Below are 15,495 nucleotides of genomic sequence, written 5' to 3'. Positions count from 1 at the left end.
ACAATTATTTTTAACTAGGAAATATGTGTATGGAGGAGTGTATAGTGTGTGTGTCTGTGTGCCTGCACATATGTATATTTTAAAGAATGCTAATAAAATGAAAACCCACGAATCTATTATCCAAGTTAAGAATAAAATATTACTAAGACCTTTAAAAGCCCCCTGTGTACCCCTTTCTGATCATAACCTCCCTTTCTCGCATATCCATTATCCTGGCTTTTGTACTCAAGATTCCTTTTGATTTTCTTTATAGCTTTACCATCTACGTATGTATCCCTAAACAGTATATTGTTTATTCATTAAAAATGAGTAGTAAGCACAAAGTTAGCTGTGTGAGGAAAGGGCAATAATACCACTATTGTGTGAAGAATCAGAAGGGAAGAGAAGACAAACAGAACCTCTTGTTCAGTCTGGCTTCACATACCTGAGAACATATAGGAGCCCCTGCTAGGAAATCCGTTGGCAAGATCCTGAGTAAATCCCCAAACACAGGGCTCTCCACAGGCAGGACATCCATGCTATAGTGCAGGATGGGGTACTGAACATCCAGCTGGAGTGCGGTCAGGGGGCATGGGCTGCTCTGCATTTCCTGCTTTTCAGTTCACTGAAGAGGCTTCCCACTCAGCTATTCCTAAGAACACTGCTGTTGAGTGAAGTGAGAGTCTTCTGCTGATCTGGGCAGCAGAGAGGAGCAGGAATCTCATAAGCCCCTGGTCAGAAAAAGCAAAACAGAGCAATCTGGCCCCAGCTTATGGGGTTCTTCTGTTTTCAAGTTAAAAGGTGGCATTGGGAATCTTTGATGGCTCAGTGCATGGCTGGCAACCTGAGATCTTACTCTCATTCCTGTGTTGAAGGCATTTGCTGTCCCTTGACTGTCCTGTTTTTTATTGGTCTGCTCTCTTGTTCTAGCAAACACATCCTACAATAATTTCTTCAGAAAGTATGCATTGCAAATAAGGTATTGAGGTTTTTTGTGTCTGAAAAAAAATTCTTTTCTACTATTATTGATTTTTCTGACTAGATGTAGACTTCAAAGGTTAGAAATAATTTTTTTTCATGGTTCTGAAGGTGCTCTACTGTCTTATTGCCTCTAGTGTTGCCATTGAGAGATGGGAAACCACAGCAGTTCCTGTGTATTAACTGTATCATCCTATCCTCCTTGTGCACCCTTACTCCTATTTCTGGAAATCTGAATGTTCTCTGGCCCACAGGGTCCTTAAATTTCATAATGGCATGTGTAAACATGTATCTATTACCTATTTTGCTGAGTACTTTGTGGGTCCTTTTTTTCATTTAAATTTTATATTGGAGAATAGTCGATGTACAATGTTGTTTTAGTTTCAGGCATACAGCAAAGTGATTCAGTTATACATATACATGTAACTATTCTTTTATAAATTATCTTCCCATTTAGATTATTACAGAATGTTGTGCAGCATTCCCTGTGCTATACAATAATAGGTCCTTGTTGATTATGTGTTTTAATTATAGCAGTGTATACTTGTCAGTCCCAAACTCCCAATCTGTCCCTCCTTCCACTCTTCCCCCTGGTAAACATAAATTAGTACTCTATGTCTGTGAATACATATCTGTTTTGTAAATAAGTTCACGTATCATTTTTTTAGATTGCACAGAAAAGCAATATCATATGATATTTGTTTTTGTCTTAGTATGACAATCTCTAGGTTCATACGTGTTGCTGCAAAATAGCATTATTTCATTTTTTGTAGCTAAGTAGTATTTCATTGTAGAAATATACCACACCTTCTTTATCCATTCATCTGCTGATGAACATTTAGATTGCTTCCATGTCTTGGCTGTTGTAAATAGCACTGCAATGAACATAGCGGTGCATGTATCCTTTTGAACCATGTATTTCTCTGGTTATATGCCCAGGAGTGGGATTGCTGGATCATATGTTAAGGGACCTCCATACTGTTCTCCATAGCAGCTGTACCAATTTACGTTCCCTCCAACAGGAGTGTTCCCTTCTCTCCACACCCTCTCCAGCATTTACTGTTTATAGGCTTTTTGATAATAGCCATTCTGACAGGTGTGAGGTAATATCTCATTGTAGTTTTGATTTTCATTTCTCTAATAATTAGCAGTGTTGAGCATCTTTTCATGTGTCTCTTTTGGCCATCTGTATGTCTTCTTTGGAGAAACATCTGTTTAGGTCTTCTATTTTTTTGATTAGGTTGTTTGTTTTTTTGATACTGAGCCATAAGAGCTGTTTATAAATTTTGGAGATTAATCCTTTGTCAGTTGCATCATTTGCAAATATTTTCTCCCATTCTGTGGGCTGCCTTTTGTTTTGTTTATGATTTCCTTTGCCATGCAAAAGCTTTTGAGTTTAATTAGGTCCCATTTGTTTATTTTTGCTTTATTTCCATTACTCTGGGAGATAGCTCAGAAAAAATGTTGCTGCGATTAATGTCAAAGAGTGTTCTGCCTACGTTTCTCTCTAAGAGTATTATAGTATCTGATCTTATATTTAAGCCTTTAATCCATTTTGAGCTTATTTTTCTGTATGGTGCGAAAGAATGTTTTAATTTCATTTTTTTACAAATAACTGTCTAGTTTTCCCAGCACCATTTATTGAAGAAACTGTCTTTCCTGCATTGTATAATTTGGCTCCCATTGTTGTAGATTAATTGGCCATAAATACATGGATTTATTTCTGGGCTTTCTATCCTGTTCCGTTTTATCTATATTTTTGTTTTTGTGCCAGTACTGTACTGTTTTGATGACTGTAGCTTTGTAGTACAGTCTGCAGTCAGCAAGTCTGATTCCCTTTTTCTTTATCAAGATCACTTTTGGTATTTGGGGTTTATGTTTCCATGCAAATTTTCCAATTCTTTTTGTTCTAGTTCAGTGAAAAATGCCACTGGTAATTTGATAGGGATTACATTGAATCTGTAAATTGCCTTGGGTACTATAGCCATTTTGACAATATTGATTCTTCTAATCCAAGAACATGGTATGTCTCTCCATCTATTTGTGTCATCTTTGATTGCTCTCATCACTGTCTTATAATTTTCAGAGTACAGGTCTTTTGTCTTCTTAGGTAGCTTTATTCCTAGGTATTTTACTCTTTTTGATAGGATGGTAAATGGGATTGTTTTCTTGATTTCTCTTTATGATCTTTCTTTGTTAGTATATAGGAATGCAAGACATTTCTGTGTATTAATTTTGCATCCTGCAAGTTTACCACATTCATTGATGAGCCCTAGTAGTTTCCTGGTAGCGACTTTAGGATTTTCTATGTATAGTATCATATCATGTGCAAGCAGTGATAATTTTACTACTTCTTTTCCGATTTGGATTTCTTTTTCTTCTCTGATTACCGAAGCTTGGACTTCCAAAACTATGGTAAATAAAGGTAGCAAGAATGGACATCCTTGTCTTGTTCCTGATCTTAGGGGAAATGCTTTTAGATTTTCACCTTGAGTATGGTGTTAGATGTAGGTTTGTCATATATGACCTTTATTATGTTGAGATATATTCCCTCTATTCCCACTTTCTTTTTTATCATAAATGGGTGTTGAATTTTGTCTAAAGCTTTTTCTGCAGCTATTGAGATGATCACATCTTTTATTCTTTTATTTTATTAGCTTTTATTCTTCAATATGTTTATGTGGTGTATCCCACATTTGATTTGTGGATACTGAAAAATCCTTTCATTCCTGGGAGAAATACCACTTGATCATGTATATATATGATCCTTTTAATGTATTATTGGATTCAGATTGTTAGTGTTTTGTGAGGATTTCCATGTCTATATTCATCAGTGATTTGTTGTTCAGTCACTTAGTTGTGTCTGGCTCTTTGCGACTCCAAGGACTGCAGCATGCCAAGCTTGCCTGTCCTTCGCCATCTCCTGGAGCTTGCTCAGACTCATTTCTATTGAGTTGGTGATGCCATCCAACCATCTCATCCTCTGTCATCCCCTCTCCTCCTGCCTTCAATCTTTACCAGCATTAGCGTCTTTTCTAATGTGTCAGCTCTTTGCATCAGGTGGCCAACGTATTGGTGTTTCAGCTTCAGCATCGGTCCTTCCAATGAACATTCAGGGTCGATTTCCTTTAGGATTAACTGGTTTGATCTCCTTGCTGTCCAAGAGTCTTCTCCCAACACCACAGTTCAAAAGCATCATCAATGATATTGGCCTTGAGTTTTCTTTTTTGGATCATCTTTGGTATTCAGGTCATGGTGGCCTCATAGAATGAGTTTCAGAGTATTTATTCCTCTGCAATTTTGTGGAATAGTTGAAGGATAGATATTAACTCTTCTCTAAATGTTTGATAGAATTTGCCTTTGAAGCCATCCAGTCCTGGACATTTGTTGGAAGCTTTAAAATCACAGTTTCAATTTCAGTGCTTCTGATTGGTCAGTTTGTATTTTCTATTTCTTCTTGGTTCAGTCTTGGGAGAGTATATCTTCAGCCAGTCTGTATCTTTTTATTGGAGCATTTAGTTCATTTACATTTAACGTAGATATCAGTATGTTCTCAGGTGCCTCAATTGTAAAGAATCTGCCGGCCAGTGCAGGAGCCACAGGAGACGTGGGTTTGATCCTGGGTTGAAAAGATCCCCTGGAGGAGGAAATGGCAACCCACTCCAGTATTCTTGCCTGAAAAATCCCATGGACACAGGAACTTGGTCAGCTACAGTCCACAGGGTCGCAGTGAGTCAGACATGGCTGAATGAGCATACATGCATGTGTTCTTATTGCAATTTTCTTAATTGTTTTGGATTTGTTTTTGTTGATCTTTTTTTCCTCTTTCTCATTTGTTCTTTCTTTTTGTGGTTTGTTGACTAACTTTAGTTTTATGTTCAGATTCATTTTTCTTTTTTGTGTGTATATCTATTGTAGATTTTCTGTTTGCTATTACTGTGAGGTTTTGATGTAAATTGAAAAGTATTAGTTGCTCAGTCGTGTCTGACTCTTTGCGACCTATAGACTGTAGCCCACCATGCGCCTCTGTCCGTGGGATTCTTCAGGCAAGAAAACTGTAGTGGGTAGCCATTCCCTTCTCCAGGGGATCTTCCCGACCCAGGGATCTAATCTCGGTCTCTTGCATTGCAGACAGATTTTATACACACACACACACACACACACACACACACACACACACAAACTAGATTATTTTTAAGTTCCTGGTCTTTTAATTTCAAATGTATTTCCAGTATCCTGCATTTGTCTTATGCTCTTCTCGCTGTTGCTTGGTTTTATATCTTATTTGTATGCAGATGATTTCCTACCTTTACTTTATGTTTTCCTTTTCTGGGGATCTTTTCCATTCATAATTTTCTTGTTTTTAGTAGTGGCCTTTTCTTTTACACTTAGAGAATTTCCTTTAGTGTTTGTTGCAAAACTTGTCTGATGGTGCTGAATTCTCTTAGCTTTTGGTTGTCCATAAAGCTTTTGATTTGTCCATTCAGTCTGAATGAAAGCTTTGCTGGGTAGAGTATCCTTGGTTATAGGTTTTTCCCTTTCATAACTTTAAATATATTGTGCCACTTCCTTCTGACCTACAGAGTTTCAACTGAGACATCAGCTGATAACCTTAGGGAGTTCCCTTGTATATTATTTTTTGCTTTTCCACTTGGTGGTTCCTTTCAATTTGAGCAACTCAGGATTAAGGTCTGGGAAATTTTCTTGGCTTATTTGAGTTCCTCCTCTCCATTTTCTTTGTTCTTTTGGCTCTACTTTCTGGGAAATTTCCTCAACTTTTTCTGACAGCCCTTCTGTTTGTTGAGTTTTAAATTTCTTCATATGCTTATTTTTCAAGAGCCCTGTTCTTATTTTCTGAAAGTTCCATTTTTGTTTCATAGTTATGTTTCCAAGGATATTAATGGTATTAATAGTTGGAAGTTTTTTTCTTGTTTAGTCTGTTTCCTCTAAGTTCCTTTTTCTGTTTTGATCTCTGTCATCCAAATTGGAGACTCTTCTCCAGGTATCTTGGGAGATTGGTTGCCTATTCATGAGTAGAAGTAGGGCAGGGGTTCTTTAGGGACATTTGACAATGTTTAGAGATATTTTTGATTGGCAAAACTGGCTGAGGGGGTGCTACTGGCATTTCCAGGTAGAGGCTAGAGGTGATGTTAGGCCCCCTACAATGCACAGGACATCCTTGCACAGCAAAGAACTATTTAGCCCAAAATGTGATCAATGCTGTGGTTGGAAAGTTGATTGAAAACTGTGAACTTGTGGCAGAACTTGTTGACTTTGGTTTCAAGAATTTGATCTGGTTGAGTGGTTTGAGCAACATAATGTCATTATCTCTAGGTCTTTCCTTCTGGCCTGGTCACATATTCAATAGAAAATCTTTCTCTGCCTCCTGAAGGGTAAAGAGCTAGCTTTTAATATCTCCCTCTCCCCCAGTGAATGGGAAAAGAAGATGGGCTGTCTACATTCATTTTGTGTGTAATCACATAATCCCTTTGTTTTTTATATAGTGTCCACTTCCTCAGCTGCCTGTGTCACCAGTTCTATGACCCTATGTTTTACCCTCTTCAGTGAATTGCCCTCTGTGAGGTTAAGGTAGGGCATTTACCCAGTGGCATGGAATAGAGGAGGAGTATCTGAGATTCTTTTTTTTTTTTTTTTTTTGAGATTCTTTAAAAAAAAAATTATTCATTTATTTAGCTATGCCAAGTCTTAGTTACAGTATGTGGGATCTAGTTCCCTGATCAAGGATCAAACTCAGGACACCTGCATTGGGAGTGTGGCGTCTTAGCCACTAAAAAGAAAGTGAAGTCGTTCAGTCGTGTCTGACTCTTTGCGACCCCATGGACTGTAGCCTGCCAGGATCCTCCATCCATGGGATTTTCCAGGCAAGAATACTAGAGTGGGTTGCCATTTCTTTCTCCAGGAGATCTTCCCGACCCAGAGATTGAACCCAGGTCTCCCACATTGTAGGCAGACACTTTACCATCTGAGCCACCAGGGAAGTCACTGAACCACCAGGGAAGTCCCAGATCTAAGATGCTTAACTACTTCTCTAATAGATTTCATTCAAACCTTGTTAGTTTAGCCCCACCCTCTCTTTCTCAGAGTTCAGATACTTCTTGAGAATTCTGTAGTGTAAATGAATTTGGTTCTGAACTATTATTTTCTCCTTGCAATTCAGGCTTCCTACAAATGCTAAGCCAGTTACCATTACTCCACCTGATTTCTGGCTTCCAAAATGTAATTATTAATTACTATTGTTTTCTCTCATTCTCACAGTCCTTTAAAACTTGGAAGTTATCCAAAAGGTGTAGTGAATTGAAGAATACTATACAAATATATATATAAATAGAGTCCCAAGGGTTTATGTGTGGACAAAAACCAATTATGCTAAACATTTCCTGAAATTGCTTGCTATTGTCAGGATAAGTCATCACAAGTAAGACATCCACCTTGAGAATGAAAACATTTGTGGGAGCGCAGACTCACATTGTTATATTGTCTTCTCACAGAGGAAAATCTTTGAACAGTTTTGATTATCAAAAGGTCCTTTTGTATAGGGTGCTGAAAGGTACATTATTACCATTTCTTTTTGTTTCAGTTTAGCTTTATTAGATTGCTTGATGAGAGATTTGAAACTGAGGAATAATTGATGTCCTGATGACTGCAGGATAAAATAACTGATTCATATGATCTCAGAGAAATGTTTAAGTCTAGGTTAGATTATATTCTTTTGTCTGTCCTCTGATTGCAAGAATAAAGACAAACAAACTTTAAGGCAAGAAGTATCACAAATGTCCTACTATACATGAAGAACTTTTTGCTGTCTTCTGATTATTCTTGCCTGGAGAATCCCCATGGAGAGAAGAGCCTGGGAGCTCCAGTCCATAGGGTTGCACTGAGTTGGACAGGACTGAAGCGACTTAGCACACACACACATCCAGGTGTACTTTTTTCTACCTGTAAAAATCAGTGAGAGTGTTTTGTTTCCTGAGAAGGTGGGAAATTCATACATGTATACACATACATGTGTGTGTATTTAATAAATTATGTAGTCTTCAAAAAAATTATGCTAGCCTTCAAGTAAACTAATGTAGTAAATTGTGATTGAATTCTATATTAATCAGTAGTTGATTCAAGCATGTTGGATTAACTTTAGTTCAGAAACTTATTTTATAACTATTAACAATTTATTGACCAGAGATATATTAATTCATCTTTTGTTGCCCAAACATTATTGACCAGAGACGTTTCAATATTAACTTACATAACAAATTGTCAGCTACAGGTGTTAGTTTCTGCCAGAATCCCCTGGTCAATAATGTGTCATAAGGAACCAAGTGCATATTTGTGTTTTTAGTGCCTGGGCCTGGGCATTGTTATTTTATCAATCATCCCAGTTGCTTCAATTGTATGGCCAGAATCGAAAGCCATCAATTTCAATTGAGGAGAGAACTGGGTAAGAATGTCTGGACCAGTGGTTCTGCTAGTAGAAATTACTTTCTTTCTATGGCGACTTAGAATAATTATAATTTGAAGTTTGAGGAGGACGAAGGATTTCTCTGTGACTTCAGTTGAGACTGGAGAGGCTGCTGGAAATTAAATAATGCAGGTCTTACTCTTCATGAAGTGTCTATTCAAGTCTTTTGCCCAGATTTCCTTCTTATTTAAGGATTATTTATTTTGGCTCTTGACTAAGTATATGTGTTGCAAATACCTTGTCTCTGTGGGATTTTAAGCAGAAACATACCAGCAGGTTTTCATTTTTAAAGCATCACCACAATAACGATGGGAGAAACAAGTTTTCATTGGTCCCAGTAGAAATTGGTAGTAGCTTAGACTAGGTTGGGGCTTCCCTGGTGGCTCAGATGGTAAAGCGTCTGCCCGCAATGTGGGAGACCTGGGTTCAATTTCTGGGTTGGGAAGATCCCCTGGAGAAGGAAATGGCACCCCACTCCAGCACTCTTGCCTGGAAAATCCCATGGACGGAGGAGCCTGATAGGCTACAGTCCATGGGGTCTCAAAGAGTTGGACACGACTGAGCGACTTCACTTAGACTAGGTTATGAGACATGGAGAGAAGTGGACTGGATTAAGAGATATTTGAGATAAACTCAGTAGGACTTGTTAGTGAAGATTAGATAAGTGATGGCTAAGATGAGAGAATGATTTAAGTATCTGGTTCAAAAGGTAAAAGTTACATACACTACCACTGTGAACATTTTCTTATTTTATTTAAGATGTTGATAATGTGTAGAGAAAATTACCAAGATTATTTCCCTGGAATAGAATACTATCTCAAATTTTTTTTAAGTGATTTTGAAATGTAAATTTGTTTCTTATTTTTATGGCTTAGTAAGTTCAAATAATTACCTCACAAATGATAGGAAAGTATTTTCAAAATTATGTTCAATTATATCTTGAAAACTATGGCTATAGCAGAAAATGAAATATGAATAAGATATTAAAGGGAAATAGGAACTTAAGAAAATCAGCAAATTAAACTTGGCTTTTATTTATTTTTATTTTAGGGGTCCCTTCAGTGTTGTACGACGATGCATCAACAGAGAAACTGGGCAACAATTTGCTGTAAAAATTGTTGATGTAGCCAAGTTCACATCAAGTCCAGGGTTAAGTACAGAAGGTAAGAGATGGATTTCAAGTAAGTTATTTGATGTCTGGCTTTATTTCATCTTCAATCCATCTATCAACCTAACCTTCATCTGGGGGTGGGGAAGTGGAGGGTATAATATAGTGGGAAGTGGGTGGAGACAGTTTAAATTCCATTGTAGTTTTCTGGAATTCTAGAACATGGTATTTGAAAGATAGCTAGAGTGATTAACAAAGTTGTGAAATCATCTAGGATTGCTATTGGCCTATGTTTTTTTACTAGGAAGAAAGTAAAATGTGAAAATATATTTTGTAGAATCTAACTTGGAGTCCTATAGTATGGAGCATGGAATGGGAAGAGTGAGAAGGGAAATAACGGTACAAATATAATCACTGAAGATTCAAAACAAACTCATCTGAGTTCCCCTAAAGTCTGTAACTTATTACCTTAGGATTGTGATCCAACAGAACTAAAAGACTAATACATCACATTTTGCTTAAGTCACTTATGGTGTATGTGTGAAATTTGAAAGATCTGTACTGTTTGGACTTGCAGGACTCAAAACCTTGTTTTAAAACATTGATATGGTTAACCATGTTTATGTATAAATGTTTATAGACAATATATAAGCATTAAAAAATTTTAATGCTTATAAACCATGGTTTCATGTAGCCACGCTTCACATGTCATATTTCAGATGGCACAATTATATTATTAACTTTTCTAATTACCCTGTCTTCTAACTTTAGACTTTTTCACGATCCAGTAAAAGACATGTCCTTCTTAACTCTTTTCCTTCTTAATCTCAAGAGCAATACAGTTAATAGTTTAAATTGGAAAAGCTAAAGCAGAGTAGCCTTTTTATATTTTATCCAGTTATCTTACTTTAACAAGTAGAAGCCCACATACTATGAGCTCCAAGTTAATCTATTCCTTCAGATATTTTTTCAGTATCCTTAGTTTTAAATACTTTATTGAAACCTTTTGAATTATTCCTACTGTTTGTGGAAGATTCTGCAAATTGTTATTCACAAAGGATAACAGGTGTTTTAGTGCTTTAATCTTTAAATTCTTGTATTTAGGGATTTTACATTTTATGGTTTCATATTCTGGAGCTGGCTATTTTGAATACAAATTATTTTATAAACTTAGCAGAATTTGAAATTTACTTCTAATCAGGTTTTACCACTACATTTCCTAAAACTTTTAAACTGCACTTTAATATACTGCATTTAATTTTCTGTACCTTAGATACCAATTAAAAACAAACTTCGTGAATACTTAGGTAATTTTGTATAAACCGAGTTCAGTAAATATGTAGATGTGTTGAATATTTCTTCTTTGATAATGTTGATGAATTTAGTAAGATTCCTGTTTAAAATCAAAGTCTTAATCAATGACCCCATATGCCTATGTTATGTTGATTTTGTTTATTATTATACCTAATTTTGAATCTACAGTCTAAAGACATTTTTTATGAGGACAATTAATTACTTTCTCAGTTGGCTGAGGTTCTTATTGACAGATTTCATTAACAGGGAGCTATAGACCCAGCCTGCCAGACTGAATTTCTTTCATTGTCACCTAGCCAGGGAGTCAAATACCAAACTTAAAAAGCTGGGGTTGATATATCATCCATGTCTCTGAGGTTGTCCTGTGTCATTCACTTGTTGGTGCTTTGGCATTGGTTTGAGTATACAAATGTCTTTGAGACCTTTTCTGAAGACAAGGCTGGGTCAATCCATTGAACTTATGTGATAGGGTCACAACCTATAGATATAAAATGGTATCCAGTTGAATTCTGCATATTATGCATGACTATATCTTGTTTTGATAAAAGTTCGACATTATTCAAATAAAAATCTGCAATTGTTCCTTTATATTTATGGCACCAAAATGTAGTTTTTCCATCTTCTTTAACACAGTGACATTCATAATGATTAAGAAACAATAAAAATTTCATCTCCAACCCACACCAAAGGTTATCTTTTAAAAAAACTTTTCCGTGGAGCTACTTTACCCTCTATTGGTTATTTTTATACTAGCTTGGAGAAGGAAATGGCAACTCACTCCAGTATTCTTGCCTGGAGAATCCCATGGACAACGGAGTTTGGTGGGCTATAGTCCATGGGGTCGCAAAGAGTCGGACACGAATGAGTGACTAACACACACACGCACACTTAAATTTAATGTGGACACATATTAAGATGTATAATAAATAATTATTTATTTTATTATATAAAACATCTTTGAACAATATTCTCCACCCCTTACTTTTTTCAACGCTCTTCAGTCACTACAGGCAAAACATATTTGCCCTTCCAGTCCATTAAAATTGTTACTGTCCAATAATGACCTTATTCATGGCTAAGGGTAGGAGATGTTATATTAAGAAGAAATATATTTTGCAGTGAAATTTGAAACACAGTAAAAAGGAACCTGTATGTTCAAACAAAAATATCTAGAAATCTATGTTTACTGTTATTTCTCGTCTAATGAAGCCTGTTTCTCAAGCAACAGATAATTTTAAGTCAATTTTATTCTTTTCTTTTTTATTATATTTTTTGTGGCTTATTTAATCTCTGTCATTGCCTCAATATTTTTTCCTGTTAGTATGTTTGTATTCAAATACTTTATTGAGTAAAATAGGTTTCATAAAGGGTCACCTGGGAATAAAAAGTATGCTGTTTATTTGCCTAGGTCATTATGATACATAGACAGATAAAAAGAGTTCAGTTCAGTCGCTCAGTCGTGTCTGACTCTTTGTGACCCCATGAATCGTAGCACACCAGGCCTCCCTGTCCATCACCAACTCCCGGAGTTCACTCAAACTCATGTCCATCGAGTCAGTGATGCCATCCAGCCATCTCACCCTCTGTCGTCCCCTTCTCCTCCTGCCCCCAATCCCTCCCAGCATCAGGGTCTTTTCCAATGAGTCAGCTCTTCACATGAGGTGACCAAAGTATTGGAGTTTCAGCTTTAGCATCAGTCCTTACAGTGAACACCCAGGACTGGTCTCCTTCAGAATGGACTGGTTGGATCTCCTTGCAGTCCAAGGGACTCTCAAGAGTCTTCTCCAACACCACAGTTCAAAAGCATCAATTCTTCGGTGCTCAGCTTTCTTCACAGTCCAACTCTCACAGCCATACATGACCACAGGAAAAACCATAGCCTTGACTAGATGGACCTTTGTTGACAAGGTAATATCTCTGCTTTTGAATATGCTGTCTAGGTTGGTCATAACTTTCCTTCCAAGGAGTAAGCGTATTTTAATTTCATGGCTGCAGTCACCATCTGCAGTGATTTTGGAGCCCCAAAAAATAAAATCTGACACTGTTTTCACTGTTTCCCCATCTATTTCCCGTGAAGTGATGGGACCAGATGCCATGATCTTCATTTTCTGAATGTTGAGCTTTAAGCCAACTTTTTTACTGTCCTCCTTCACTTTCATCAAGAGGCTTTTTAGTACCTATTTTTTTTTAAATTACTAGAATATAGTTGATATACAATGTTGTGTTAATTTCTGCTATACAGCAAACTGTATTCAGTTATACATATGCAAATATCCACTCTTTCAGATTCTTTTCCCATACAAGTCATTGCAGAGTACTGAGAAGAGTTTCCTGTGCTGTATACAGCAGGTCCTTATTAGTTATCTATCTTAAGAGCATCTATTCTTAAGAGACTTGCAATTTAATAGTCCCCAACCATTGTTTCTAATATTTTTATAAGAAAAAATGAGTAATAAATTCTAAATATATAATTTACAAATTAGCTTTTGAAATGAAATATGTATAGTAATTAGAGACCACCTATATATGTTTTATGGAGAAGGCAATGGCAACCCACTCCAATACTCTTGCCTGGAAAATCCCATGGATGAGGAGCCTGGTAGGCTGCAGTCCATGGAGTCGCTAAGAGTCAAACATGACTGAGTGACTTTGCTTTCACTTTTCCTTTCATGCATTGGAGAAGGAAATGGCAACCCACTCCAGTGTTCTTGCCTGGAGAATCCCAGGGACGGGGGAGTCTGGTGGGCTTCCGTCTATGGGGTCATACAGAGTCGGACACGACTGAAGCAACTTAGCAGCAGCAGCATATATGTTTTAATATTTTACATTCTCATTGCTCTATTGAAGATAAGATATTATAATTCTTTGAATATCTGTTCTGTATTTTCCCATTAAAATCATAATTTTTTTTCCATAGGGGATCTTAACTTATAGGCTGCAGAATATCCAAGAAACCCTTAAATTGTAAGGGTTTTATATATATTCATATATATATATATTCATTTTCCTAGAAAGTCTAAGTTCTTATTAGATTCCTAAAAAGGCATATTATTCCTAAATGGTTAAGAAGTTATTATTTCACATGTATGAAAAAGTGAAGTTGATGTTTAGGAGCATGAGATGAAAAAGAAGCTTATATTAAATGAAAGCTGAGTGAATTTATATTAGGATTGGAGGATATTTTCCTACTTAAATACATACCCCTATTAATGAAATCCATTTTTTATTATCTTAGCACGTATTTTAATTGATAGTTTATCTCTTACTCTGCTAATTCACCAATTTAAAGTTTACTTTTTTGTGTATTTGTACAACTTCTTTATCCACTCATCTTTCAGTGGACATCCAAGTTGCTTCTGTATCCTGGCAGTTATAAATAGTGCTGCAGTGAACGTTGCGGTACATGTGTCAGTTTGAATCATGGTGTTCTCAGGGTATATTCCCAGTAGTGGGATTACTGGGTCATATGGTAGTTCTATCTTTAGTTTTTTAAGGAACCTCCATTATGTTCTCCATAGTGGCTGTATCAATTTATATTCCTAGCAACAGTGGAGAGGGTTCCCTTTTCTCCACACCCTCTCCAGCATTTATTGTTTGTAACTTTCTTGAAGTATAGCTGATTTAAATGTTGTGTTGATTCAGTTATACATATATATTCTTTTTCATATTATTTTTCATTGTGGTTTATCGCAGGAAATTGAATATAGGTCCCTGTGCTCTACAGTAGGACCTTGGTTGTTTATCCCTTGTATATATAATAATTTGCATCTACTAATCCTAAATTCCCAATCCTTTCCTCCCCAACTCCATCCCCCTTGGCCACCACAAGTCTGTTCTCTATGTCTGTTAGACTGTTCTATAGATAAGTTCATTTGAGTCATATTCTAGATCCCACATATAAATGTTAACATATGGTATTTGTCTTTCTTCTTTCTAAGTGATTTCACTTAGCATGATGATCTCTTAAATCCATCCATGTTGCTGCAAATGGCCAATATCCCATTGTATATATATATATCACATCTTCTTTATCCATTCGTCAATGGATATTTAGGTTACTTACATGTCCTGGCTATTTTAAATAGTACTGCTATCAACATAGGAATGCATGTATTTTTTGAAATTATGGTTTTGTCTAGATATATGCCAAGGAATGGGATTGCTGGATCATACGGCAACTATATTTTTAGTTTTTTGTGGGACCTCCATACTGTTTTCCATAATGGTCCAGCTTGTTTACATTCCCACCAGTAGTGTAAGAGCTTCCCTTTTCTGCACACCTTCTCCAGCATTTATTATTTGTAGACTTTTTAATGATGGCCATTATGACTCATGTGAAGTGGTACCTCACTATAGTTTTGATTTGGATTTCTCTAATAATTAGCAGTGAGTTACATGTTTTCATGTGTTTATTGGCCATCTGTATGTCTTCTCTGAAAAAAAAATGTCCGTTTACATCTTCTGCCCATTTTTTGCTTGGGTTTTTTTTTAATTTATAATTCAACTGTTGGTATATTTTGTAAATTAAGCCCTTGTCTGTTGCACTGTTTGCAGATGTTTTCTCTCAGTCTGTTAGCTGTCTTTTCATTTTGTTTATGGTTTTCTTTGCTTTGGAAACAGAGACACATTTTAGATACAA

At 36.4% G+C, this 15,495-nt stretch overlaps 1 protein-coding gene across 13 annotated transcripts in view; it reads left to right on the top strand.

Annotated features, from left to right (window-relative positions):
• CASK (calcium/calmodulin dependent serine protein kinase) overlaps nt 1-15,495 on the top strand; it is a 375,002-nt gene that overhangs the window by 70,957 nt on the left and 288,550 nt on the right. For 7 of the 13 annotated variants that reach the window (XM_018044583.1, XM_018044579.1, XM_018044576.1 and 4 more), the window contains exon 2: nt 9,485-9,597. In XM_018044583.1, the coding sequence (XP_017900072.1) occupies nt 9,485-9,597 (113 nt within the window). Of the gene's footprint in view, nt 1-9,484; nt 9,616-15,495 lie in introns of all 13 variants that reach the window. The other 6 variants (XM_018044574.1, XM_018044582.1, XM_018044578.1 and 3 more) reach the window with 1 other exon arrangement.

This window comes from Capra hircus, unplaced genomic scaffold (genome assembly GCF_001704415.2).
Source record: "Capra hircus breed San Clemente unplaced genomic scaffold, ASM170441v1, whole genome shotgun sequence".
NCBI classification, from domain to species: Eukaryota; Metazoa; Chordata; class Mammalia; order Artiodactyla; family Bovidae; genus Capra; species Capra hircus.
The sequence above is the reverse complement of the archived record's forward strand: the minus strand, read 5'-3'. Positions and strand labels throughout refer to the sequence as shown.